Source organism: Lucilia sericata, unplaced genomic scaffold (assembly GCF_015586225.1).
Source record: "Lucilia sericata isolate MDLA Ls3-8-SP2 unplaced genomic scaffold, ASM1558622v1 Contig000109F_arrow, whole genome shotgun sequence".
In the NCBI taxonomy this organism is placed as follows: Eukaryota; Metazoa; Arthropoda; class Insecta; order Diptera; family Calliphoridae; genus Lucilia; species Lucilia sericata.
In genome coordinates, this window is record NW_023994141.1 from 31,411 (window position 1) to 58,797 (window position 27,387).

A 27,387-nucleotide genomic window follows, 5' to 3' on the forward strand; every position below is an offset into this window, starting at 1 on the left:
TGAATTAAAGTTTATACTTTTTTTTTAAACAAACCTTTTTTCTTAGTTACTTAGAACACGTAATATTACTACTTTTTTTAAATAGGCCTTTTTTGATCTATTTTAATTTTTTTAGTAATAATTTTTCTTAGAGTTTGTTAAAAATATAAAATTTTCTTTATAATATTCTTTAAGTATTTTCTATTCTATGTATATTTTTATATGGTTTAAGTAAAGTAGTAAGTAAATTTTGAAAAGTTAATCGTTTTTTCTAACTATTTATTATGTATTTACTATTTATTATATTTAGAGTTTATGAAATTATGTAAATATTATAAAAAAATAACAAAAACATATATTAAACACTTTTTTAAAGTGAGACCAAATTTTGAAATTGTTTGGAAATCGAATATTTTATATAATATCGGCAACAGAGAACAAGTAAAATTTCTTGGAAACAACTACAACTGAATAGGATTTGGCTATGTGTTAATCATTTAATGTGAGTGGCATCAAGTTGTATGTCATCATTTAAAAAAACATTTCCAATTCCGAAAAATTTGTTTTAAGAGATTTCGAAAAGAAAATTTCAGTTCTAGTTCAGTTCTAGTTCAGTTCTAGTTCAGTTCTAGTTCAGTTCTAGTTCAGTTCTAGTTCAGTTCTAGTTCAGTTCTAGTTCAGTTCTAGTTCAGTTCTAGTTCAGTTCTAGTTCAGTTCTAGTTCAGTTCTAGTTCAGTTCTAGTTCAGTTTTAGTTCAGTTCTAGTTCAGTTCTAGTTCAGTTCTAGTTCAGTTCTAGTTCAGTTCTAGTTCAGTTCTAGTTCAGTTCTAGTTCAGTTCTAGTTCAGTTCTAGTTCAGTTCTAGTTCAGTTCTAGTTCAGTTCTAGTTCAGTTCTAGTTCAGTTCTAGTTCAGTTCTAGTTCAGTTCTAGTTCAGTTCTAGTTCAGTTCTAGTTCAGTTCTAGTTCAGTTCTAGTTCAGTTCTAGTTCAGTTCTAGTTCAGTTCTAGTTCAGTTCTAGTTCAGTTCTAGTTCAGTTCTAGTTCAGTTCTAGTTCAGTTCTAGTTCTAGTCAGTTCTAGTTCAGTTCTAGTTCAGTTCTAGTTCAGTTCTAGTTCAGTTCTAGTTCAGTTCTAGTTCAGTTCTAGTTCAGTTCTAGTTCAGTTCTAGTTCAGTTCTAGTTCAGTTCTAGTTCAGTTCTAGTTCAGTTCTAGTTCAGTTCTAGTTCAGTTCTAGTTCAGTTCTAGTTCAGTTCTAGTTCAGTTCTAGTTCAGTTCTAGTTCAGTTCTAGTTCAGTTCTAGTTCAGTTCTAGTTCAGTTCTAGTTCAGTTCTAGTTCAGTTCTAGTTCAGTTCTAGTTCAGTTCTAGTTCAGTTCTAGTTCAGTTCTAGTTCAGTTCTAGTTCAGTTCTAGTTCAGTTCTAGTTCAGTTCTAGTTCAGTTCTAGTTCAGTTTCTAGTTCAGTTCTAGTTCAGTTCTAGTTCAGTTCTTGTTCAGTTCTAGTTCTAATTCAGTTCTAGTTCTAATTCAGTTCTAGTTCAGTTCTAGTTCAGTTCTAGTTCAGTTCTAGTTCAGTTCTAGTTCAGTTCTAGTTCAGTTCTAGTTCAGTTCTAGTTCAGTTCTAGTTCAGTTCTAGTTCAGTTCTAGTTCAGTTCTAGTTCAGTTCTAGTTCAGTTCTAGTTCAGTTCTAGTTCAGTTCTAGTTCAGTTCTAGTTCAGTTCTAGTTCAGTTCTAGTTCAGTTCTAGTTCAGTTCTAGTTCAGTTCTAGTTCAGTTCTAGTTCAGTTCTAGTTCAGTTCTAGTTCAGTTCTAGTTCAGTTCTAGTTCAGTTCTAGTTCAGTTCTAGTTCAGTTCTAGTTCAGTTCTAGTTCAGTTCAAGTTCAGTTCTAGTTCAGTTCTAGTTCAGTTCTAGTTCAGTTCTTGTTCAGTTCTAGTTCAGTTCTAGTTCAGTTCTAGTTTGAAAATCATTGTTAATCATTCACAGTGAGTGAAAATAATACTATCAGTCCAAAGTGAATATTTTAAGGTAACGTTAACGTGTTTACTATGAAGCCAAAAAACATGGTAGATTTTATGACAAAAATTAATTTTAAAAGCTTAAATCAGAGATATTTCATTGAAAATGTTTCCAACTTTATAAATTGTAGTGAGTTATATAATTTTGAGTTTTTAAAATAAAATTTCCAAATTTGGTCACACTTTATACTCCTACAAAACAAAACCAGTATGTCTTTAAACTAGTTTGATAAGAGTCTATTCTATCAAACTAAATCCTAATTTAGGCATCAAATTGTAATTAAGGTAAATTATTTTCCATTAATTATAAGCCACATTTTCTTAAAAAAAAAACAAATTGAATCAAACAATTTTTTTGTAAATTTTTTTATTTTAAAACCTACATTAAAACGTCAAAATTCTTGCGCCATCCAACCAAAACCTGATTTTGTAAAAAAAAACAAAAAAATTCAAACAAAAACCAACCAACTCTCCCACTTAATATGGATAAAAAAAATCATAAAATTTTTTACATCAAAATCAAAAAAACCAAATTACAATTGAAAAACCAATTCATTGTATATGATTTTAAAAAATAATCAAACACACAATCTAAAAAACTTAAAGAAAACCACCCGATTTGGAACTAGAAGGTTTATTTAAACGTCATTTTACAACAGTGGAATTTTTCCAAGGCACTATTATGAATCCCATCGATCTACAAAGGGTTAAGGTAATAGTCTCATTATTTATGTTGTTTTCTCTCTACTCTACTTTTAACATTCTATCAAACAATTCTATAGTTTTTTCTTTTGTGTTTTGTTATATTAATTAAATAATTTGTATTTATTTTCAAATCAACATAACTCAACTCTTAACTCATTAAAAACTATTTTATTGTAATTCACCATAAAAACAAACAAAAGAAAAATGTGTTAAAAAATTGTTATTTATGAAAAAAAAAAAAAGAAATATTCCAAAAAAACATCTGTTCATTTTTATGTTGTCTAAATGTTAAATTTATAAACTAAATTATTGTTATAAAAACTATTTAAAACAACAACTACTACCAAAACTCACTACATTTAACATTAAACACTTAACATTATAAATCACTAAAATATTTACTACTCTACTACTATTATACAACCTTTAAATACTACATACTACTATTTAATACATATTTAATATTACTTACTACTACATTTACATTTATTATTATATATTCCTTATTATTATACATATTTCATTAAAGAATTTCGATTTTTTCTTTTATTTTTTATCTTTAACTATAAGATATTTTTGCTGCCAATTGCAGTCAATATAAAAGTGCAAACAATTTTAAAAAGTTTTCTTTGCTTTTGTACTTTCAGTAATAGACAATTTTCTTGAGAACTTTTGAAATTGTTACTTTATTATTGATTTCTTTTACAACTACAAAAGTATTGTATTTTATAATTTTTTTTTATTTTATTTTAGCTTTTAGTTTTCTTGACTACATTTCAATAATTCAACATTTACAAAACAGACATTTACTCTGCAGAAAATACTCTGAACAAATTTCAAACTACTACATACTTAAGCTTATTATTGCTGTTGTTGTTTTCTACTTCCTTTTTTCCTTTTTAAACACTTTTCAACTAAAATTTATATGTATGCTAATATTTACAGAACAGTTTTAAGTTTAATAAATACATTTTATCTGCAGCCAAGTAAATGTGAAAGAATTGTTTTAAATAATATTGAAAATGATATTAAAAAGAATGTTTTGAACGATAAAAAATTACTGGGATTCAAAGATTGTCCTTTAGAAGACACGATCTCGAGTCTTCAGTCGAGGTCATAGTCGATTCTGTAGTCCAGTCTATAGCACAATCTATAGACAAGTCTATAGTCAAGTCGATAGGCGAGTCTATAGACAAGTCTATGGACGAGTCTATAGACGGGTATATAGTCTATACACAAGTCTATAGACGAGTCTATAGTCAAGTCTATAGACGAGTCTATAGTCAAGTCTATAGACGAGTCTATAGTCAAGTCTATAGACGAGTCTATAGTCAAGTCTATAGACGAGTCTATAGTCAAGTCTATAGACGAGTCTATAGTCAAGTCTATAGACGAGTCTATAGTCAAGTCTATAGACGAGTCTATAGTCAAGTCTATAGACGAGTCTATAGTCAAGTCTATAGACGAGTCTATAGTCAAGTCTTTCGACGAGTCCATAGTCAAGCATGTAGACGAGTCTGTAGTCAAGTTTATAATCAAGTCTTTAAACGAGTCTATAGTCCAGTCCATAGACGAGTCTATAATCAAGTCTATAGACGAGTCTATAGTCAAGTCTTTCGACGAGTCCATAGTCAAGCATATAGACGAGTCTGTAGTCAAGTCTATAGACGAGTCTATAGTCAAGTCTATAGACGGGTCTATAGTCAAGTCCATAGACAAGTATAAAGTCAAGTCTATAGACGAGTCTGTAGTCAAGTCTACAGACGAGTCTATAGTCAAGTCTATAGTCGAGTCGATAGCCAAGTCTGCAGACGAGTCTTTAGTCAAGTCTATATACAAGTCTATAATCACGTCAATAGTCAAGTTACAGTCAAATATATAGTCAAGTTTATAGTCAAGTATTTAGACGAGTCTATAGTAAAGTCTATAAATGAGTCTATAGACTAGTCTATAGTCAAGTCTGTAGATGAGTCTATCTATAGTCAAGGCTATAGAATAGTCTATAGTCAAGTCTGTAGTCAAGTTTATAATCAAGTCTTTAAACGAGTCTATAGTCCAGTCCATAGATGAGTCTATAATCAAGTCTATAGACGAGTCTATAGTCAAGTCTTTAGACGAGTCCATAGTCAAGCATATAGACGAGTCTGAAGATAAATATATAGACGAGTCTGCAGTCAAGTCTATAGTCAAGTCGACAAACGAGTCTATAGTCAAGTCTACAAACGAGTCTATAGTCAAGTGTATGGACAAGTCAAGTCTATAGGCAAGTGTATAGACGAAACTAATGTCGAAACTATAGTCAAGTCTATAGTCATAGTTAAGTCAATAGTCAAGTCTATAGTCAAGTCTATTGTCAAGTCTATTGTCAAGTATTGACTATAGTCTATATTCAAATACGAACGATAAGAGATGACTGGGATTCAAACATTGTCCTTTAAAAGGAACGATCTAGAGTCTTCAGTCTAGGACATAGTCGATTCTATAGTCCAGACTATAACACAGTCTGTAGTTAAGTCTATAGAAGAGTCTATAGTCAAGTCTACAGGCGAGTTTATAGTCAAGTCTATAGAAGATCCTATAGTCAAGTGTACAGACGTGTCTATAGTCTACAGGCATGCCTATAGTCAAGTCTGTAGACGAGTCTATAGTAAAGTATATAGGCGAGTCTATAGTCATCTCTATAAATGAGTATATAGCAAAGTATTGTTCGAACTATAGTCGAAGCTATATGACAGATTATACCCGCGCCTATGTTAAAGACTACAGTCGATTTTAAAGTTCAAACTAAAGTTCAGTCTACAGTCCAGATTAACAGTATTTGTTTTATTGTTTTAAATAAATATTTCGATAATTTCCCATAAACCAAATTAGCTTAAGACAATATTGTTAGCACGATTTATATATACAAGTGCTACGGTACATTATTGACAGAGAGGTTCGACTCCCGAACTCCTCTACAGAAGTATTCCTTTTAATATCATTCGCTAAATTTCTTATTATTTTTTGTATATACCGAAAAATAAGCTGATTAAGAATATAATAAAAATAGGAAGAAAACTTATCAAACATTTTATAAAAATCTATAAACAATACACATTTCAGGGATTATCATAGGTCTGAATGTAAATGTAAAACGATTTGCAACGTGAATGTATTGAGAAAATAAATAAATAATGTTAATATTTATTATTTATGTATGTCTGTATGTATTTTATAAAATGAGTACAATGGACTAAATCGCATAAATCAAATTATATTAATAAGTCAGTTTTTGGATTATATGTTACAGATTTGAAGCGGGAACCACCTTTTTAGGCCTACGAAATGCCTTTATTTTACTTCTGGTTCATTGTACTCGTTTTTAGTAATATTTGTTAATTCACAACTAAAAAATATTTTCAATTGAAATTTAATTTTAAAAATTTTTGGTTTCAAGTATATCATTTCCATGTGAATGCAATTCAATTAAATCGAACTTTTTTCAATTAATTGAAATGCAATCCATATAATTTGAACCTTTAACAGTTGTGAATTGAACAATTTAGTGTTAAATGTATAGTAAATTATTGTTATTCATATTAAAATACAGATTATTAATATCTTATATTTAAAATAAAATACTTAACTAATTTAATAAAATATACTTTAGTGTAATCTCTTGTTTCTAAGTGTGTGTATATAATTGTAAATAAATTCTCTTTTTTCAGTAGTAAAATGCATGGTAGATTGTAAACTGCATGTTTTCTTTTATTTTCTGTAGATTTTAAATAAATATTGTTAAGAATCATGAATTACTCATATTTCAGATATTCATTTTATAAAATACCTTTACCTAACCACAAGGAACTGCTGTAGTAACTAGTTACATGACAATTTATTTTTATAAGACAAATATTAATCGATAATTTTCTAATATTTAGAATTTTTCAACAATTTATCGAAATTTTCTTATACATAAATTTCAAATTTAGCGAAATTTTTCTATTAATTTGAATTTCCTAAAAAAAATTCTACAATATCTGAAGTTAGTTAGTTAGTTTGAAAGGAGGATGAATATACATCAAATCCGAAGAAATACACCTAGGCCTCTATCGGGCCTGTTGTGCGCTCCTTAACCAGTGCCTCAGGTGGGAATCGAACCCACCACCTCCGGTCTACCAGACTAGAACACTAACCACTAACCTACCGGAGGCCACTCATCTGAAACTATTGATTTAAATCTGCATAAATCGAATTTTTAAATTTTTTTTTTTATATGTAATTGAAATTTATCGAAAGCTATAGAGTCTATAGTCAAGTCTGTAGTCCAGTCTATAAACGAGTCTATAGTAAAGTTTTTAGACGTGTCTATAGTCAAGTCTATAGACGTGTCTATAGTCAAGTCTATAGACGTGTCTATAATCAAGTCTATAGACGTGTCTATAGTCAAGTCAATAGACAAGTCTATAGACAAGTCTATAGTCAAGTCTATAGTCAAGTCTAGTTAAGTCTATAGTCAAGTCTATAGTCAAGTCTATAGTCAAGTCTATAGTCAAGTCTATAGTCAAGTCTATAGTCAAGTCTATAGTCAAGTCTATAGGTCTATAGTCAAGTCTATAGTCAAGTCTATGGTAAAGTCTATAGTCAAGTATAGACGTGTCTATAGTCAAGTCAATAGACAAGTCTATAGTCAAGTCTATAGTCAAGTCTATAGTCAAGTCTATAGTAAAGTCTATAGTCAAGTATATAGACGTGTCTATAGTCAAGTCTATAGTAAAATAGACGTGTATATAGTCAAGTCTATAGACGTGTCTATAGTCAAGTCTATCGACGAATTTATAGTCCAAACAATATACGACTCTATGGTCAAGTATATAGACGAGTCTGTAGTCATGTCTATAGACGAGTCTATAGTTAAGTCTATAGATGTGTCTATAGTCAAGTTTATAGACCTGTGTATAGTTAAGTCTATATACGAGTCTATAGCTAAGTCTGCAGACAAGTCTACAGTCAAGTCTATAGGCGAATTTATAGACCAGTCAATAAATGACTCTATGGTCAAGTCTGTAGTCAATCTATGGACGAGTCTATATATGTGTCTATAGTCAAGTCTATAGACATGTCTGTAATCAAGTCTATAATCAAGTCTTGACTATAGTCAAGTTTATAATCAAGTCTTGACTATAGTCAAGTCTATAGACGTGTCTATATTCAAGTCTATAATTAAGTCTATAGTCAGGTCTATAGACGAGTCTATAGTTTAGTCTATAAACGTGTCTACAGTCAAGTCTATAGACGTGACTATAGTTAAGTCTATATACGAGTCTATAGCTAAGTCTACAGACGAGTCTACAGTCAAGTCTATAAATGTATCCATAGTCAAGTCTATAGACGAGTCTGTAGCTAAGTCTATAAGCGTGTCTACAGTCAAGTCTATAGACGTGACTATAGTTAAGTCTATAGACGAGTCTATAGCTAAGTCTACAGACGAGTCTATAGTCAATTCTGTAGACGTGTCTATAGTTAACTACTCGTCGTTAACTCTATAGACGTGTCTATAGTCAAGTCTATAGTTAAGTCTATAGTTATGTCTATAGTTAAGTCTATAGACATGTCCATAGTCAAGTATATATTCATGTGTATGACGTGTCTATAGTTAAGTCTATAGACGGGACTATAGTTAAGCCTATAGAGGAGTCTGTAGTTAAGTCTATAGACGTGTCTAAAGTTAAGTCTATAGACGAGTCTGTAGTTAAATCTATATATACGTCTATAGTCAAGCCATAGGCGTGTCTATAGTCAAGTCTATAGACGATTCTGTATTTAAGTCTATAGACGTGTCTATAGTCAAGTCTATAGTTAAATCTATAGTCAAGTCTATAGACGGGTCTATAGTTAAGTCTATAGACGAGTCTATAGTTAAGTCTACAGACGAGTCTATTATAGTCAAGTCTACAGACGAGTCTATAGTTAAGTCTACAGACGGATCTGTAGTATAGTCTATAAATGAGTCTATAGTAAAATCTATAGACAAGCCTATAGTCAAGTCTACGAACATGTCTATAGTCATGTCTATTGTCAAGTGTATAGAATTTATCGAAATTCGTTATCAAAATATATTAATACACATTTTAGAATTAGTAAAATTTTTTTGTAAATTCGAAATTTAGAAAAAACAATCGATCGCAAATTTATTAAAAGTTTTTAAATCGATTTTATAGAAAATTGATTATAAATTTCGAAATTATCAAAAAAAAAAAAAACATTTTTAATAAATTCGAAAAATACAAAATTTATGGAAAATTTTCAATGATTTCATAAAAGTTTTTTATAAAAATCGATATTTTCCATAAATTAAGAACTTTTGTAAATTTTCAAAATTCATTGAGTAATTTCTTAAAAAAATTATATAGAAATGTAAATAATAATATAAATATTGTACAATTTTCAACGCCTGGGTATTCAATTTATATCAATATTTCCCGGGTATTCCCTAGTCCTAAGAAATTAAATTTGTAATTTTGATATTTATTTTAGTGATAAAATCTGTTTTTTTTAATAATTTAAAACATAATCATTGCATAATTTTATTTTAATAAAAATCTCATCTCTAGTAGTTGTTTGTTATTGTAAATATTGTAAATATTTTGACTGCATGTAACTCTATAACTGTAAAAATAATTGCCTGATTCTATGTTTTTTATTATTTCTTTAAACTTTATGTTCTTTTAATTTCTAACCTAAAGCACATACATGTTTTTTTAAGTTTATTGTTTTAATTTTTAGTTTTGCGTATAAATAAAATGCTTTTAAAAAATAATATACCAACTGGGCTTTAAATATTCGACTTAGTGTCACCTTTATTTTAAAAAAAATACAACTCTGTTGCATATATATATATAAAAAAATAACTTGTCCCACATTAAAATAAACCCAAAACATACTAAAGTTCGTAACAAAAATAAATGTTCAAAATGTAAAAAAAATATATTTTTCATTTTAAAGTTAAGTTGTTTTTTAAATTTTCATTTCAACTTGTTTTGTTTAATTAAAATTTGTCCATATCACCAATTAATCACTAACCGTCAAGAAAAAAAAAAAATAATAATATAAAAAATTATTATTTTTTTCAAAAAATAAAAATTTAAGTTAAATTTGCCTTTTTGACGTTTGTTTATTTTTTTATTGTTTTTTCTTGTGTAAAATCTTAAGGTTCATGAAGCTGATGCCTGTTTAGTGCTTGCCAATAAATATTGTCAGGATCCAGATGCTGAAGATGCTGCCAATATTATGCGTGTCATTTCAATAAAGAATTACAGTGATGATATCAGAGTTATTATTCAATTAATGCAATATCATAATAAGGTAATAAATAGAACATGATTTACTTACGCACAGTGGCCCACATGTAATTAGGACCCAGCTAAAAATTCTGTAATGAAAAGAAATTAACTTTAATAAGGCTAAATGATTAAAAACTAAATCTAACTATTAGTTAATTTAAATGTATAAACAAAAAAACAGCAAAGAAAATTAGGCTAGAAATTCAAAAAAATTTTAAAAATATTATTTTTCCTTAAATTTGTTTTTTGGTTTTATTATTTTATATAAAATGTGTGTAAAATTTTTAATTTTATTTTAATTTATTTTTTCTGTAAAAAAATTAAAATTTTTAATTTGGTAGCGCTAACTTAAATTTAAAAAAAATGTGGCCTATTTTTAGGCTTAACATTATTTATTTAATTATCTTTTAATTTTAATTTTTATTTTATTTTTTTATAGAATTGGGAAAAATTAACAGTTTAAATTTAACAAAAAAAAAGAAGAAAATTAATTCTAAATGTTTTTTTCAATGTGTGCCAGAATAAGTAGTAAATAATGTTTTTGAAAAATTACTAAAATATGTTTAAATGAAAGAATTGCACAAATTTTGAAAACTACAATCGACACCAAACAATCCATCAATTGCATTGCTGTTTAACACTTTAGAGTGTTAAACAGAAGCGTGAAAATAAAAACTAACAAAATTTCGTAAATTCGTAAGCACCATCCCCCGCCCTACATTTTGGTTAAATTTTTTTATATAATTGGTGTTACCACTTCAAGCAAGATCGGTCAAAATCGATTATTTTAATACCCTACACCAAGTTTATGCTTCTAACAACTAGTTGTTATCAAATTAGTCATGGCCAAAATCTTGTCCGTCTGCGTTTCTAATAAATCACCTTTTACCTTTTAAGAATTTCAATTGGTTTTTCATCTATTCTATATCTATTCTATATTTCTATTAAATCTACAAAACTTTCAAAATTGTCGATGTTCTAAAAACAGAATTTTAAAAAACCTATTCGATATTTTCTGCATAGAAGTTCTCTCGATATTTATGCTGTACTTTACGGATTGAAATGTCCAATATTTTCTAGTTTGAAAATATTCGCTGTATTTTGGATTGATTATTTTCTGCGTAGAAAACATTTAATATTTTCTGTATGGAAAATATGTGAATGTTTTCTGTGTAGAAAACATAAAATGTTTTCTGTCTCGATGTTTTATAAGTAGGAAATATTAGATATTTTCTATGGAGAAACATTCGATGCTTTTAGTGTAGAAACATTCGATATTTTCTATGAAGAAACATTCGATGTTTCCGTATAGAAAACATTCCATGTTTCTCCTGTCTTCGATGTTTCCGTATAGAAAAAATGCAATGTTTTCTGTTGGATGTTTTCCAAGTAGATGGACGACGTTTTCTATCTTCGATGTTTTTTGTGAAACATTCCATTATAGAAAACATTCGATGTTTTCTTAGTGGAAAATATTTGATGATTTCTTAATAGTAAACATGCTATGTTTTTATGTAGAAAACATTCGATGTTTTTGATGTAGAAAACATTCGATGCTCACTGTCTTGAACATCTGATGTTTTCTATACAAAACACATTCAATGTTTTCATTGTAGAAAACATTCGATGTTTTTATTGGAGAAAATATTCAATATTTTCTTTATAGAAAACATTAAATATTTTGTCTATAAAGACCATTCGATGTTTTCAATGTAGAAACATTCGATATATTCTATGGAGAAACATTCGATGTTTCCTGTCTTCGATGTTTCCGCATAGAAAAAATTCAATGTTTTCTGTGTAGACACATTGGATGTTTTCCAAGTAGATGGACGACGTTTTCTATTTTCGATGTTATTCTTGTATAAAACATTCGATGTTTTTTGTGAAACATTCTATTGTAGAAAACATTCGATGTTTTCTTAGTGGAAAATATTTTATGATTTCTTAATAGTACACATGTAATGTTTTGGTTAGAAAACATTCGATGCCCATTGTCTGATGTTTTCTATATAAAAAACATTTCATGTTTTCTATGTGGAAAACATTCTATGTTTTCATTGTAGAAAACATGCAATGTTTTTATTGGAGAACATTCGATGCTTTTAAAAAAGAACGAAACATGTATTGTTGTCACTATAGAGATTTTTCGATGTTTTCTTTGTATAAAACATTCGAAGTTTTTTTTTAGTAAACATTCGATGATTTCTTTTCACACAGAAAACATTCGATGTTTTTTAAGTAGATGGATGCCGTTTCCCATCTTCGATGTTTTTCTCGTATAAAACATTCGATGTTTTTTTGTGGAAAATATTTGATGTTTTCTTAATAGTAAAAATGCGATGTTTTTGTGTAGAAAAAATTTAATGTTTTTTGTGTAGAAAACATTCGATGTTTGTCGCGAAGATCGCATTCGATGTTTTCTGAGTAGAAAACTTACCTTACTCGTTTTCTTTGTAAAATGTTCAATGTTTTAAGTGTAGAAAACATTCACTGTTTTCCATGTAGAAAACATTTGATGTTTTCCGTTAAAAAACATTTGATGTTTCCAGCCTTGACGTTTTGTTTGCATAAAACGTTCTATGTTTTCTGTGTAGAAAACTAACTTGTTTTCAGCGTAGAAATGTTATGTTTTAATGTAGAAAACTTTCTATGATTTCTATTTAGAAAAACATTCTATGTTTTCTATGTAGAAAGCACTCCACGTTTTCTATGTAGAAAGCTCTCTATGTTTGTGATGTCGAAGACATTCTATGTTTTCTATGTAGAACATATTCGATATTTTCTGTGTGGGATTTATTCGATGTTTCTTTGTTTAAAACATTGTATGCTTTTAATGTAGAAAACATTGTATAAACATTATATATTTTCTATGTGGAAAACATTTTATGTTTTCTATGTAGAAAGCATTCTATGTTTTTTAATTATGTTTTTGATTATATTCAATATTTTCTGTGTGGAATTTATTCGATGTTTCTTTGTTCAAAACATTGCATGTTTTCAATGTAGAAAACATTGAATGAACATTCTATGTTATCTATGTAGAAAACATGTTTTCTATGTAGAAATCGCTCTATGTTTTCTATTTAGAAAACATTCTATGTTTCTTATGTAGAAGACATTCTATGTTTTCTATATAGAAAATATTCGATATTTTCTGTGTTGGATTTTTTTGATGTTTCTTTGTACAAAACATTGTATGTTTACAATATAGAAAACATTCTATGTTTTTATATAGAAAACATTCTATGTTTCTATATAGAACACAATCCATGTTTTCTGTTTGGGATTCATTCAATGATTTGTAGAAAACATTATACGTTTTCCGTGCAGATAACTTTTAATATTTTCTCTGAGGGATTAGTTCGATGTTTCTATATAGACAACAATTTCTGTGTAGAAATCATTGGAAGTTTTCTGTGCAGATTATTTCTGTATTAAAAACATTCGAAGTATTCTTTGTAGAAGACATTCGGTGTTTTCTATCTAAAAGCTTTACATGTTTCTTATCTTCGATGTTTTTTCATGTAGAAAACATTTTAGGTTTTCGGTGTAGACAAAATTCTATAATTTCTGTGTAGATAACATTCGAAGTTTTCTCTGTAGAAAACATTCGATGTTTTGAGTCTAAACAATAAAAAATGTTTTCCATGTAGAAAAAACATTTCATTATTTTCTACTTAGAAAACATGCAATGTTTTTTCTTTGTTTAGTAAACATTCAACATTTTCTTTATAGAAAATGTAGAATGTGAATCAATTGTAATGTTTTCTTTATAGAAAATTGTTGATATATTTTTTATTTTTCAGTGTAGATAATATATGAGATATATATTGTAAAATTTATAGATTAAAAATATGAAAACATTTAACATTTTAGCGATATGAATAAATTTTATATTATCAGGTAAAAAATATTGAATATAAGGAGACCTATTCGAAATTATCAGCAAATTAACCAACTCTCAAGCTAACCCCGAAAAATTAAGCGCCTGGTGTGGGGTACCCACTCAAAATAACTCACAAAACATTCTCTTTGCAATTCCTCCCTTTACCCATATTATAATTTCAACAACCAATTTCTTTCCTTTCTAAAATTAAAAAAAAAAAAAACAATTGTCATTGGTCATCATTTTTAAAATTTTGTACATAAATTTCAAACAAAAATATCTATGATTATTACATTTTACTTACAATCCTTAATATCTATTTTTATTTCAAAATTAACGAACAATATTCGTTACCCTGCGGCTGCTGCAGGGAAACGGATTACGTTCACCATTTTGAATATCTTAATTCTGACATCAACTTAGTAATCAAAGACACGATCAATGCTAGAGTCATTAGTAAACTTTTCTGCGAAGTTTATGAGACTTTACACTTTGTTTAGAGCGAAAACAAAATAATTTATCACTTGGCCAAGTAAGGAATGGATGATGCACCCACCCACTAACTATTCTGTAAGAAATAACTACTAAAAAAACATCTTTATAATCTGTTTCATAACAGAGATCCTTTTGAAGGAAATGCTCTTTTGACCCATGTTGGGAAACTATGAAATAACTTTCTATAGCAAAAAATATGTTGTCAATATTTGTCCCCTTTTGTGTCCTTTACTGCCTCTAATATAACCCCCGCATTTATGATTTTAAATCCAAATTAATCCAAAGAAATTATTTCTTCGGCAAAAAATCTAAAAAAGTAGATTTTAATCTTAAACTAAATAGGTTTTCTGCAAGAAATAGTTTCGTCTTAATTAAACATATGGTAGTTTTTTGCTATAGATTGCAAAATTTCTATACAAAAGATATGAACACTTCTCTATATAAAGTATATTTTCCTAAAAGGAAATACACGTTATTTTCTACAGAAGAATATAATTGATTTTGTATAGAAAATACACTATTTTTTGGATAGAAAAGTTTATGTATAAGATATTTCCTGTCTAAAAAGTATTTACTATTTTCTGTATAGAAATTAGCTGTTATTTTCTGTACAAAAACTATTTAATATTTTCTTTATGGAAAGTATTCGTTATTTTCTGTATAGAAAATATTTGATATTTTCTATATAGAAAATATTTAGTATTTTCAGTATTGAAAATATTTGGTATTTTCTGTATAGAAAATTTTCGATATTTTCTGACAGAAAATTTGCGATATTTTCTGATAGAAAATTATAAAAAATAAACTATTTTTTGGATAGAAATGTTTATGTATAAGATATTTACTGTATAAAAAGTATTTACTATTTTCTGTATAGAAAATTTTCGAGATTTTCTGCATAGAAAATATTTGATATTTTCTGTATAGAAAATATTTGATATTTTCAGTATAGAAAATATTTGATATTTTCAGTATAGAAAATATTTGATATTTTCAGTATAGAAAATATTAGATATTTTTTGTATAGAAAATTTTCGATATTTTCTGTGTAGGAAATACATAATATTTTCTGTATAGAAAATACATAATATTTTCTGTATAGAAAATAAATAATATTTTCTGTATAGAAAATACATAATATTTTCTGTATAGAAAATACTTAATATATTCTATATAGAAAATACTTAATATTTTCTATATAGAAAATACTTAATATTTTCTGTATAGAAAATACTTAATATTTTCTGTATAGAAAATACTTAATATTTTCTGTATAGAAAATACTTAATATTTTCTGTATAGAAAATACTTAATATTTTCTGTATAGAAAATACTTAATATTTTCTGTATAGAAAATACTTAATATTTTCTGTATAGAAAATACTTAATATTTTCTGTATAGAAAATACTTAATATTTTCTGTATAGAAAATACTTAATATTTTCTGTATAGAAAATACTTAATATTTTCTGTATAGAAAATACTTAATATTTTCTGTATAGAAAATACTTAATATTTTCTGTATAGAAAATACTTAATATTTTCTGTATAGAAAATACTTAATATTTTCTGTATAGAAAATACTTAATATTTTCTGTATAGAAAATACTTAATATTTTCTGTATAGAAAATATTATATTTTCTGTATAGAAAATATTTGATATTTTCTGTATAGAAAATATTTGATATTTTCTGTATAGAAAATATTTGATATTTTCTGTATAGAAAATATTTGATATTTTCTGTATAGAAAATATTTGATATTTTCTGTATAGAAAATATTTGATATTTTCTGTATAGAAAATATTTGATATTTTCTGTATAGAAAATATTTGATATTTTCTGTATAGAAAATATTTGATATTTTCTGTATAGAAAATATTTGATATTTTCTGTATAGAAAATATTTGATATTTTCTGTATAGAAAATATTTGATATTTTCTGTATAGAAAATATTTGATATTTTCTGTATAGAAAATATTTGATATTTTCTGTATAGAAAATATTTGATATTTTCTGTATAGAAAATATTTGATATTTTCTGTATAGAAAATATTTGATATTTTCTGTATAGAAAATATTTGATATTTTCTGTATAGAAAATACTTAATGTTTTCTGTATAGAAAATACTTAATGTTTTCTGTATAGAAAATACTTAATGTTTTCTGTATAGAAAATACTTAATGTTTTCTGTATAGAAAATACTTAATGTTTTCTGTATAGAAAATACTTAATGTTTTCTGTATAGAAAATACTTAATGTTTTCTGTATAGAAAATACTTAATATTTTCTGTATAGAAAATATTTGATATTTTCTGTATAGAAAATATTTGATATTTTCTGTATAGAAAATATTTGATATTTTCTGTATAGAAAATATTTGATATTTTCTGTATAGAAAATATTTGATATTTTCTGTATAGAAAATATTTGATATTTTCTGTATAGAAAATATTTGATATTTTCTGTATAGAAAATATTTGATATTTTCTGTATAGAAAATACTTAATGTTTTCTGTATTGAAAATACTTAATGTTTTTTGTATAGAAAATACTTAATGTTTTCTGTATAGAAAATACTTAATGTTTTCTGTATAGAAAATACTTAATATTTTCTGTATGGAAAATACTTAATATTTTCTGTATAGAAAACACTTAATATTTTCTGTATAGAAAATACTTAATATTTTCTGTATAGAAAATACTTAATATTTTCTGTATAGAAAATACTTAATATTTTCTGTATAGAAAATTTTCGATATTTTCTGTCTAGAAAATACTTAATATTTTCTGTATAGAAAATTTTCGATATTTTCTGTATAGAAAATTTTCGATATTTTCTGTATAGAAAATTTTCGATATTTTCTGTATAGAAAATTTTCGATATATAAAATTTTCGATATTTTCTGTATAGAAAATTTTCGATATTTTCTGTATAGAAAATTTTCGATATTTTCTGTATAGAAAATTTTCGATATTTTCTGTATAGAAAATTTTCGATATTTTCTGTATAGAAAATTTTCGATATTTTCTGTATAGAAAATTTTCGATATTTTCTGTATAGAAAATTTTCTATATTTTCTGTATAGAAAATTTTCGATATTTTCTGTATAGAATTTTTCGATATTTTCTGTATAGAAAATTTTTGATATTTTCTGTATAGAAAATTTTCGATATTTTCTGTATAGAAAATTTTCGATATTTTCTGTATAGAAAATTTTCGATATTTTCTGTATAGAAAATTTTCGATATTTTCTGTATAGAAAATTTTCGATATTTTCTGTATAGAAAATTTTCGATATTTTCTGTATAGAAAATTTTCGATATTTTCTGTATAGAAAATTTTCGATATTTTCTGTATAGAAAATTTTCGATATTTTTCTGTATAGAAAATTTTCGATATTTTCTGTACAGAAAATTTTCGATATTTTCTGTATAGAAAATTTTCGATATTTTCTGTATAGAAAATTTTCGATATTTTCTGTATGGAAAATTTTCGATATTTTCTGTATAGAAAATTTTCGATATTTTCTGTATAGAAAATTTTCGATATTTTCTGTATAGAAAATTTTCGATATTTTCTGTATAGAAAATTTTCGATATTTTCTGTATAGAAAATTTTCGATATTTTCTGTATAGAAAATTTTCGATATTTTCTGTAAAGAAAATTTTCGATATTTTCTGTAAAGAAAATTTTCGATATTTTCTGTAAAGAAAATTTTCGATATTTTCTGTAAAGAAAATTTTCGATATTTTCTGTATAGAAAATTTTCGATATTTTCTGTATAGAAAATTTTCGACATTTTCTGTATAGAAAATTTTCGACATTTTCTGTATAGAAAATTTTCGACATTTTCTGTATAGAAAATTTTCGACATTTTCTGTATAGAAAATTTTCGACATTTTCTGTATAGAAAATTTTCGACATTACATTTTCTGTATAGAAAATTTTCGACATTTTCTGTATAGAAAATTTTCGACATTTTCTGTATAGAAAATTTTCGACATTTTCTGTATAGAAAATTTTCGACATTTTCTGTATAGAAAATTTTCGACATTTTCTGTATAGAAAATTTTCGACATTTTCTGTATAGAAAATTTTCGACATTTTCTGTATAGAAAATTTTCGACATTTTCTGTATAGAAAATTTTCGACATTTTCTGTATAGAAAATTTTCGACAATTTCTGTATAGAAAATTTTCGACAATTTCTGTATAGAAAATTTTCGACAATTTCTGTATAGAAAATTTTCGATATTTCTGTATAGAAAATTTTCGATATTTTCTGTATAGAAAATTTTCGATATTTTCTGTATAGAAAATTTTCGATATTTTCTGTATAGAAAATTTTCGATATTTTCTGTATAGAAAATTTTCGATATTTTCTGTATAGAAAATTTTCGATATTTTCTGTATAGAAAATTTTCGATATTTTCTGTATAGAAAATTTTCGATATTTTCTGTATAGAAAATTTTCGATATTTTCTGTATAGAAAATTTTCGATATTTTCTGTATAGAAAATTTTCGATATTTTCTGTATAGAAAATTTTCGATATTTTCTGTATAGAAAATTTTCGATATTTTCTGTATAGAAAATTTTCGACATTTTCTGTATAGAAATTTTCGACATTTTCTGTATAGAAATTTTTCGACATTTTCTGTATAGAAATTTTTCGACATTTTCTGTATAGAAATTTTTCGACATTTTCTGTATAGAAATTTTCGACATTTTCTGTATAGAAAATTTTCGACATTTTCTGTATAGAAAATTTTCGACATTTTCTGTATAGAAAATTTTCGACATTTTCTGTATAGAAAATTTTCGACATTTTCTGTATAGAAAATTTTCGACATTTTCTGTATAGAAAATTTTCGACATTTTCTGTATAGAAAATTTTCGACATTTTCTGTATAGAAAATTTTCGACATTTTCTGTATAGAAAATTTACGATATTTTCTGTATAGAAAATTTTCGATATTTTCTGTATAGAAAATTTTCGATATTTTCTGTATAGAAAATTTTCGATATTTTCTGTATAGAAAATTTTCGATATTTTCTGTATAGAAAATTTTCGATATTTTCTTATAGAAAATTTTCGATATTTTCTGTATAGAAAATTTTCGATATTTTCTGTATAGAAAATTTTCGATATTTTCTGTATAGAAAATTTTCGATATTTTCTGTATAGAAAATTTTCGATATTTTCTGTATAGAAAATTTTTGATATTTTCTGCATAGAAAATTTTCGATATTTTCTGTATAGAAAATTTTTGATATTTTCTGTATAGAAAATTTTCGATATTTTCTGTATAGAAAATTTTCGATATTTTCTGTATAGAAAATTTTCGATATTTTCTGTATAGAAAATTTTCGATATTTTCTGTATAGAAAATTTTCGATATTTTCTGTATAGAAAATTTTTGATATTTTCTGCATAGAAAATTTTTGATATTTTCTGTATAGAAAATTTTTGATATTTTCTGTATAGAAAATTTTTGATATTTTCTGTATAGAAAATTTTTGATATTTTCTGTATAGAAAATTTTTGATATTTTCTGTATAGAAAATTTTTGATATTTTCTGTATAGAAAATTTTTGATATTTTCTGTATAGAAAATTTTTGATATTTTCTGTATAGAAAATTTTTGATATTTTCTGTATAGAAAATTTTTGATATTTTCTGTATAGAAAATTTTTGATATTTTGATATTTTCTGTATAGAAAATTTTTTATATTTTCTGTATAGATAGTTTTCGATATTTTCTGTATAGAAAATATTTGTTAATTTCTGTATAGAAAATTTTGGTTAATTTCTGTATAGAAAATGTTTAATAATTTCTGTATAGATTAAATAATGTTTATTATTCCCGTATGTATATTTACTATAGAGATCATAATTTTAATTGTAGTACATTTGGCATTGTAAGTAAAAGTCAAAATTGTTTTTGAAATGGAAAATTATGCTGCAATTTTCACGTATTTAAATATTTACAAATCACTTGAAAAGCAATTTTTTGAAATGTTTTCTATATTGCAAAAAAAATAGAGTTTATTTAAACATTTTAGAAACTTGAATCAATCTAGCATGCCTTTTTTTCATAAAATATTTAAAATTAAATTTATTTCTATAGAAAAATATATAAAATTAATAATTTTTTTAATATATTTTGTGAGCTCAAAGTAAGTATTTTTTATTTAGTAATTTGAGAATGTATTTTTTTAACATTAATAAGCCATCCAGTAATATTTTGCAATTAACTTATTAATTAATTATTAAAGTCTCTAGAACAACCTGTAAAAGTGTAGCTGTGTCCTGACTTCTGTAGACCAGTGTATTATATTTATATAACAAATATGCAAAGAATATGTTGGATTATTGTATTTTAATTTAATTCAATTTCATTTAGGCTTATCTATTAAATATACCATCGTGGGACTGGAAACAGGGTGATGATGTCATCTGTTTGGCTGAGTTAAAATTGGGTTTTATCGCACAAAGTTGTTTAGCTCCTGGATTCTCTACAATGATGGCGAATCTGTTTGCTATGCGTTCATTTAAAACCGTAAGTGTTTTTAAATTTTTATAAATTTACTATTTTTGTGAAATTCTATATGTTATAACGTCAAACTTTAAAGAGATGAAATGAAGCAGTAAGAACAAATTAAAGAAACGAAAACTAAAGGTCTAGAAGATATTGTTAAAAAGAATACCTCTTCAGTTAAAAAAACATATAAAAGAAATGGCTTAAAGTATAATTAATAAAAATTCAATAAATTAATGTTAAAATTAAGTTTTTTTGTTATTGTTGTATAAAATTTATTTAAAACTTCTTATACTATTACTACTACAACTACTATTCCATGATGTAATATTATGATTGATTTCAAATAGTCGCCAGACATGCAGTCTTGGACAAATGATTATCTACGTGGTACAGGCATGGAAATGTACACTGAAACCTTGAGTCCTACATTTATTGGAATACCATTTGCTCAGGCCACTGAGTAAGTTTAAACATCCAGGATGTTTCTCTTTTTTTTTTGTTTTTGTTTTTTCTTCTATATAGAAAAAAATTGTTCAAACAGAATTACACGTTTCTATTTTATGAAAAAAAAATTAAAAACTAAATCTATTTCTGTGAAAATACTCGTATTAAATATGTTGATAAAATTAATAATAATAATAAAGTATTTGAATATTGTACACATAGTTTTTAAACACTACATGAACACACACACGATTAAATTTGTTTTTTAGTTTTTCTTTCACATTTTATGTTTGTATTTATTATGATTTTGTAAATTTAATTAATTGGTTTATAATTAAATTAAGTTGTGTTTTTGTCTACACCAAATTATGGCTACTTTTTATGATTATGATGATTTTCCAAACTACAATTTTTCTTTATTAGTTTCTTAAGAAATATGTTTGTCTTTAGTTAAGTTTTAAGTTTGTAAAAATTTCTTTTAAATTAGTTTTTTTCTTTTAAACATTTAAAACAATTTGTATTTATATATCTTTTTTTGCCAACAACAAAGAAAAATTATTAAATAAGAACGAAAACTGATCGATCTATTTTTGTCTGTATTTGTTTCTTTTATAAATGTTAAACCAAAATTGATTGCCTTCGATGTTGTGAAATCAGCTTTTTGTTATATTGCTCCAAAATTCTTATTAATGTATTTGGTTATATATGATTTTTATGTTTCTAATGATTTGTTTAATTCTATCATACAAAACTAACTACTTACTACTTACTTACTTATTTACTTAACAAAAATTCATTTATAATTTACATTGATATCGTTAACTATACGTATTACATTGTTAATTAATTGTACATAATGTTGTTGTAGTAATGAACATTTGTCTGGTTAATGGAATTAAATGTTTAATAATTTGATGTCCCAAAAAGAACACGTTTCTGCCTAAAATTAATAAATTTTTTTGTTTAGATCGGTTCTAGTTCAGTTCTAGTTCAGTTTCTAGTTCAGTTCTAGTTCAGTTTCTAGTTCAGTTTCTAGTTCAGTTCTAGTTCAGTTCTAGTTCATGTTCTAGTTCAGTTCTAGTTCAGTTCTAGTTCAGTTCTAGTTCAGTTTCTAGTTCAGTTCTAGTTCAGTTCTAGTTCTTTCTAGTTCAGTTCTAGTTCAGTTCTAGTTCAGTTCTAGTTCAGTTCTAGTTCAGTTCTAGTTCAGTTCTAGTTCGTCTAGTTCAGTTCTAGTTCAGTTCTAGTTCAGTTCTAGTTCGTTCTAGTTCAGTTCTATTCAGTTCTATTCAGTTCTAGTTCAGTTCTAGTTCAGTTCTAGTTCAGTTCTAGTTCAGTTCTATTCAGTTCTAGTTCAGTTCTAGTTCAGTTCTAGTTCAGTTCTATTTCAGTTCTAGTTCAGTTCTAGTTCAGTTCTAGTTCAGTTCTAGTTCAGTTCTAGTTCAGTTCTAGTTCAGTTCTAGTTCAGTTCTAGTTCAGTTCTAGTTCAGTTCTAGTTCAGTTCTAGTTCAGTTCAGTTCAGTTCTAGTTCAGTTCTAGTTCAGTTCTAGTTCAGTTCTAGTTCAGTTCTAGTTCAGTTCTAGTTCAGTTCTAGTTCGTTCAGTTCTAGTTCAGTTCTAGTTCAGTTCTAGTTCAGTTCTAGTTCAGTTCTAGTTCAGTTCTAGTTCAGTTCTAGTTCAGTTCTAGTTCAGTTCTAGTTCAGTTCTAGTTCAGTTCTAGTTCAGTTCTAGTTCAGTCTAGTTCAGTTCTAGTTCAGTTCTAGTTCAGTTCTAGTTCAGTTCTAGTTCAGTTCTAGTTCAGTTCTAGTTCAGTTCTAGTTCAGTTCTAGTTCAGTTCTAGTTCAGTTCTAGTTCAGTTCTAGTTCAGTTCTAGTTCAGTTCTAGTTCAGTTCTAGTTCAGTTCTAGTTCAGTTCTAGTTCAGTTCTAGTTCAGTTCTAGTTCAGTTCTAGTTCAGTTCTAGTTCAGTTCTAGTTCAGTTCTAGTTCAGTTCTAGTTCAGTTCTAGTTCAGTTCTAGTTCAGTTCTAGTTCAGTTCTAGTTCAGTTCTAGTTCAGTTCTAGTTAGTTCTAGTTCAGTTCTAGTTCAGTTCTAGTTCAGTTCTAGTTCAGTTCTAGTTTCAGTTCTAGTTCAGTTCTAGTTCAGTTCTAGTTCAGTTCTAGTTCATTCTGTTCAGTTCTAGTTCAGTTCTAGTTCAGTTCTAGTTTCAGTTCTAGTTCAGTTCTAGTTCAGTTCTAGTTCAGTTCTAGTTCAGTTTCTAGTTCAGTTCTAGTTCCGTTCTAGTTCAGTTCTAGTTCAGTTCTAGTTCAGTTCTAGTTCAGTTTCTAGTTCAGTTCTAGTTCAGTTCTAGTTCAGTTCTAGTTCAGTTCTAGTTCAGTTCTAGTTCAGTTCTAGTTCAGTTCTAGTTCAGTTCTAGTTCAGTTCTAGTTCAGTATCTAGTTCAGTTCTTGTTCAGTTCTAGTTCAGTTCTAGTTCAGTTCTAGTTCAGTTCTAGTTTCAGTTCTAGTTCAGTTCTAGTTCAGTTCTAGTTCAGTTCTAGTTCAGTTCTAGTTCAGTTCTAGTTCAGTTCTAGTTCAGTTCTAGTTCAGTTCTAGTTCAGTTCTAGTTAAGTTCTAGTTCAGTTCTAGTTCAGTTCTAGTTCAGTTCTAGTTCAGTTCTAGTTCAGTTCTAGTTCAGTTCTAGTTCAGTTCTAGTTCAGTTCTAGTTCAGTTCTAGTTCAGTTCTAGTTCAGTTCTAGTTCAGTTCTAGTTCGTCTATTCAGTCTAGTTTCAGTTCTAGTTCAGTTCTAGTTCAGTTCTAGTTCAGTTCTAGTTCAGTTCTAGTTCAGTTCTAGTTCAGTTCTAGTTCAGTTCTAGTTCAGTTCTAGTTCAGTTCTAGTTCAGTTCTAGTTCAGTTCTAGTTCAGTTCTAGTTCAGTTCTAGTTCAGTTCTAGTTCAGTTCTAGTTCAGTTCTAGTTCAGTTCTAGTTCAGTTCTAGTTCAGTTCTAGTTCAGTTCTAGTTCAGTTCTAGTTCAGTTCTAGTTCAGTTCTAGTTCAGTTTCTAGTTCAGTTCTAGTTCAGTTCTAGTTCAGTTCTAGTTCAGTTCTAGTTCAGTTCTAGTTCAGTTCTAGTTCAGTTCTAGTTCAGTTCTAGTTCAGTTCTAGTTCAGTTCTAGTTCAGTTCTAGTTCAGTTCTAGTTCAGTTCTAGTTCAGTTCTAGTTCAGTTCTAGTTCAGTTCTAGTTCAGTTCTAGTTCAGTTCTAGTTCAGTTCTAGTCAGTTCTAGTTCAGTTATAGTTCAGTTCCTAGTTCAGTTCTAGTTCAGTTCTAGTTCAGTTCTAGTTCAGTTCTAGTTCAGTTCTAGTTCAGTTCTAGTTCAGTTCTAGTTCAGTTCTAGTTCAGTTCTAGTTCAGTTCTAGTTCAGTTCTAGTTCAGTCTAGTTCAGTTCTAGTTCAGTTCTAGTTCAGTTCTAGTTCAGTTCTAGTTCAGTTCTAGTTCAGTTCTAGTTCAGTTCTAGTTCAGTTCTAGTTCAGTTCTAGTTCAGTTCTAGTTCAGTTCTAGTTCAGTTCTAGTTCAGTTCTAGTTCAGTTCTAGTTCAGTTCTAGTTCAGTTCTAGTTCAGTTCTATTCAGTTCTAGTTCAGTTCTAGTTCAGTTCTAGTTCATTCTAGTTCAGTTCTAGTTCAGTTCTAGTTCAGTTTCGTAGTTCTTCAGTTCTAGTTCAGTTCTAGTTCAGTTCTAGTTCAGTTCTAGTTCAGTTCTAGTTCAGTTCTAGTTAGTTCAGTTCTAGTTCAGTTCTAGTTCAGTTCTAGTTCAGTCTAGTTCAGTTCTAGTTCAGTTCTAGTTCAGTTCTAGTTCAGTTCTAGTTCAGTTCTAGTTCAGTTCTAGTTCAGTTCTAGTTCAGTTCTAGTTCAGTTCTAGTTCAGTTCTAGTTCAGTTCTAGTTCAGTTCTAGTTCAGTTCTAGTTCAGTTCTAGTTCAGTTCTAGTTCAGTTCTAGTTCAGTTCTAGTTCAGTTCTAGTTCAGTTCTAGTTCAGTTCTAGTTCAGTTCTAGTTCAGTTCTAGTTCAGTTCTAGTTCAGTTCTAGTTCAGTTCTAGTTTCAGTTCTAGTTCAGTTCTAGTTCAGTTCTAGTTCAGTTCTAGTTCAGTTCTAGTTCAGTTCTAGTTCAGTTCTAGTTCAGTTCTAGTTCAGTTCTAGTTCAGTTCTAGTTCAGTTCTAGTTCAGTTCTAGTTCAGTTCTAGTTCAGTTCTAGTTCAGTTCTAGTTCAGTTCTAGTTCAGTTCTAGTTCAGTTTCAGTTCTAGTTCAGTTCTAGTTCCGTTCTAGTTCAGTTCTAGTTCAGTTCTAGTTCAGTTCTAGTTCATTTCTAGTTCAGTTCTAGTTCAGTTCTAGTTCAGTTCTAGTTCAGTTCTAGTTCAGTTCTAGTTCAGTTCTAGTTCAGTTCTAGTTCAGTTCTAGTTCAGTTCTAGTTCAGTTCTAGTTCAGTTCTAGTTCAGTTCTAGTTTCAGTTCTAGTTCAGTTCTAGTTCAGTTCTAGTTCAGTTCTCGTTCAGTTCTAGTTCAGTTCTAGTTTTCAGTTCTAGTTCAGTTCTAGTTTCAGTTCTAGTTTCAGTTCTAGTTCAGTTCTAGTTCAGTTCTAGTTCAGGTTCTAGTTCAGTTCTAGTTCAGTTCTAGTTCAGTTCTAGTTCAGTTATAGTTCGTTCTAGTTCAGTTCTAGTTCAGTTCTAGTTCAGTTCTAGTTCAGTTCGTTCATTTCTAGGTTCAGTTCTAGTTCAGTTCTAGTTCAGTTCTCGTTTCAGTTCCTAGTTCAGTTCTAGTTCAGTTCTAGTTCAGTTCTAGTTCAGTTCTTAGTTCCCCCCTCCCCCCCCCCACCCCCCTGTTCTAGTTCAGTTCTAGTTCAGTTCTAGTTCAGTTCTAGTTCAGTTCTAGTTCAGTTCTAGTTTCAGTTCTAGTTCAGTAGTTCTAGTTCAGTTCTAGTTCAGTTCTAGTTCAAGTTCTAGTTCAGTTCTAGTTCAGTTCTAGTTCAGTTCTAGTTCAGTTCTAGTTCAGTTCTAGTTCAGTTCTAGTTCAGTTCTAGTTCAGTTCTAGTTCAGTTCTAGTTCAGTTCTAGTTCAGTTCTATTCAATATTTTCTTTATAGAAAATATTTAATTTCTTTTATGTTCTATGTTTTCTTTATAGAAAATATTCTTTGTTTTCTGTACAAAAGATATTATTTTGGTATTATCAAAATCAAACAAGTCATTCGTGAGAATTGAACCTTCAAAGCACACCCCCCAAGTTTGATAAACTAACACAGAAACAATCAACTAGTTAACAGTTAACCTCTACTCTATGGCAAAACCCTTAATAAAATTTATAGGTCAAACATTAAATCAGATTAATGTAAAGATTGTCCAATTAGTCCTAAATAAACAAAACCATTTGACAGACAGCAAACTCTAATCAATCGATTTAAGGACAAACAAATTTTATTACTATAACAACAACTAATTTATTCATACATATAAATATTTATGTTTTTATTTTGAAATATGTGTATTTATTAAAAACAAAATAAATTATTTAAATAAACAACAAAACAAACCCAAGACAACAAACATTTTGAAGAAATAACTAAATAAATATTTTTTTATATAAAATAAACAAAGCTTCTTAGGTATAAAATGGCTACAAAAGTATTTTTAAAGCTTAATAGTAAAGTTAATTAAGCCTAAAGCTTTTTTTAAGAAATCAAACAACAACAAAAACACATACTCATAAGTTTTTATTAAGTTAAATTAAGTATGAAATGGAAATAACAAGTGTATCAACCAAAAATAATTAACCAAAAGAAAGCCAATCATTTTACAACAGACATGCCAGAATGAATGAAATAAATTTAATTTAATGGTGGTACTAATTATTATAAAATGCCACCACCAACTACAAAAAAGTACCACCAGGTATTTGAAATTAATCGCACTGCTGGAATTTGTATAATTTAGCACCAAGGGCGACTGTTTTAAATAAAAGATTTTGTTTCACTTTTTG

At 27.2% G+C, this 27,387-nt stretch overlaps 1 protein-coding gene across 1 annotated transcript in view; it reads left to right on the forward strand.

Moving 5' to 3' along the window:
• Positions 1-27,387, forward strand: part of LOC119600268 (calcium-activated potassium channel slowpoke) — a gene marked incomplete at its 5' end in the record, with an annotated part of 94,875 nt that overhangs the window by 20,352 nt on the left and 47,136 nt on the right. The window contains 3 exons of the mRNA XM_037950389.1: positions 2,594-2,699; positions 9,884-10,036; positions 20,810-20,965. Of these exons, the coding sequence (XP_037806317.1) occupies positions 2,594-2,699; positions 9,884-10,036; positions 20,810-20,965 (415 nt within the window). The remainder of the gene's footprint in view (positions 1-2,593; positions 2,700-9,883; positions 10,037-20,809; positions 20,966-27,387) is intronic.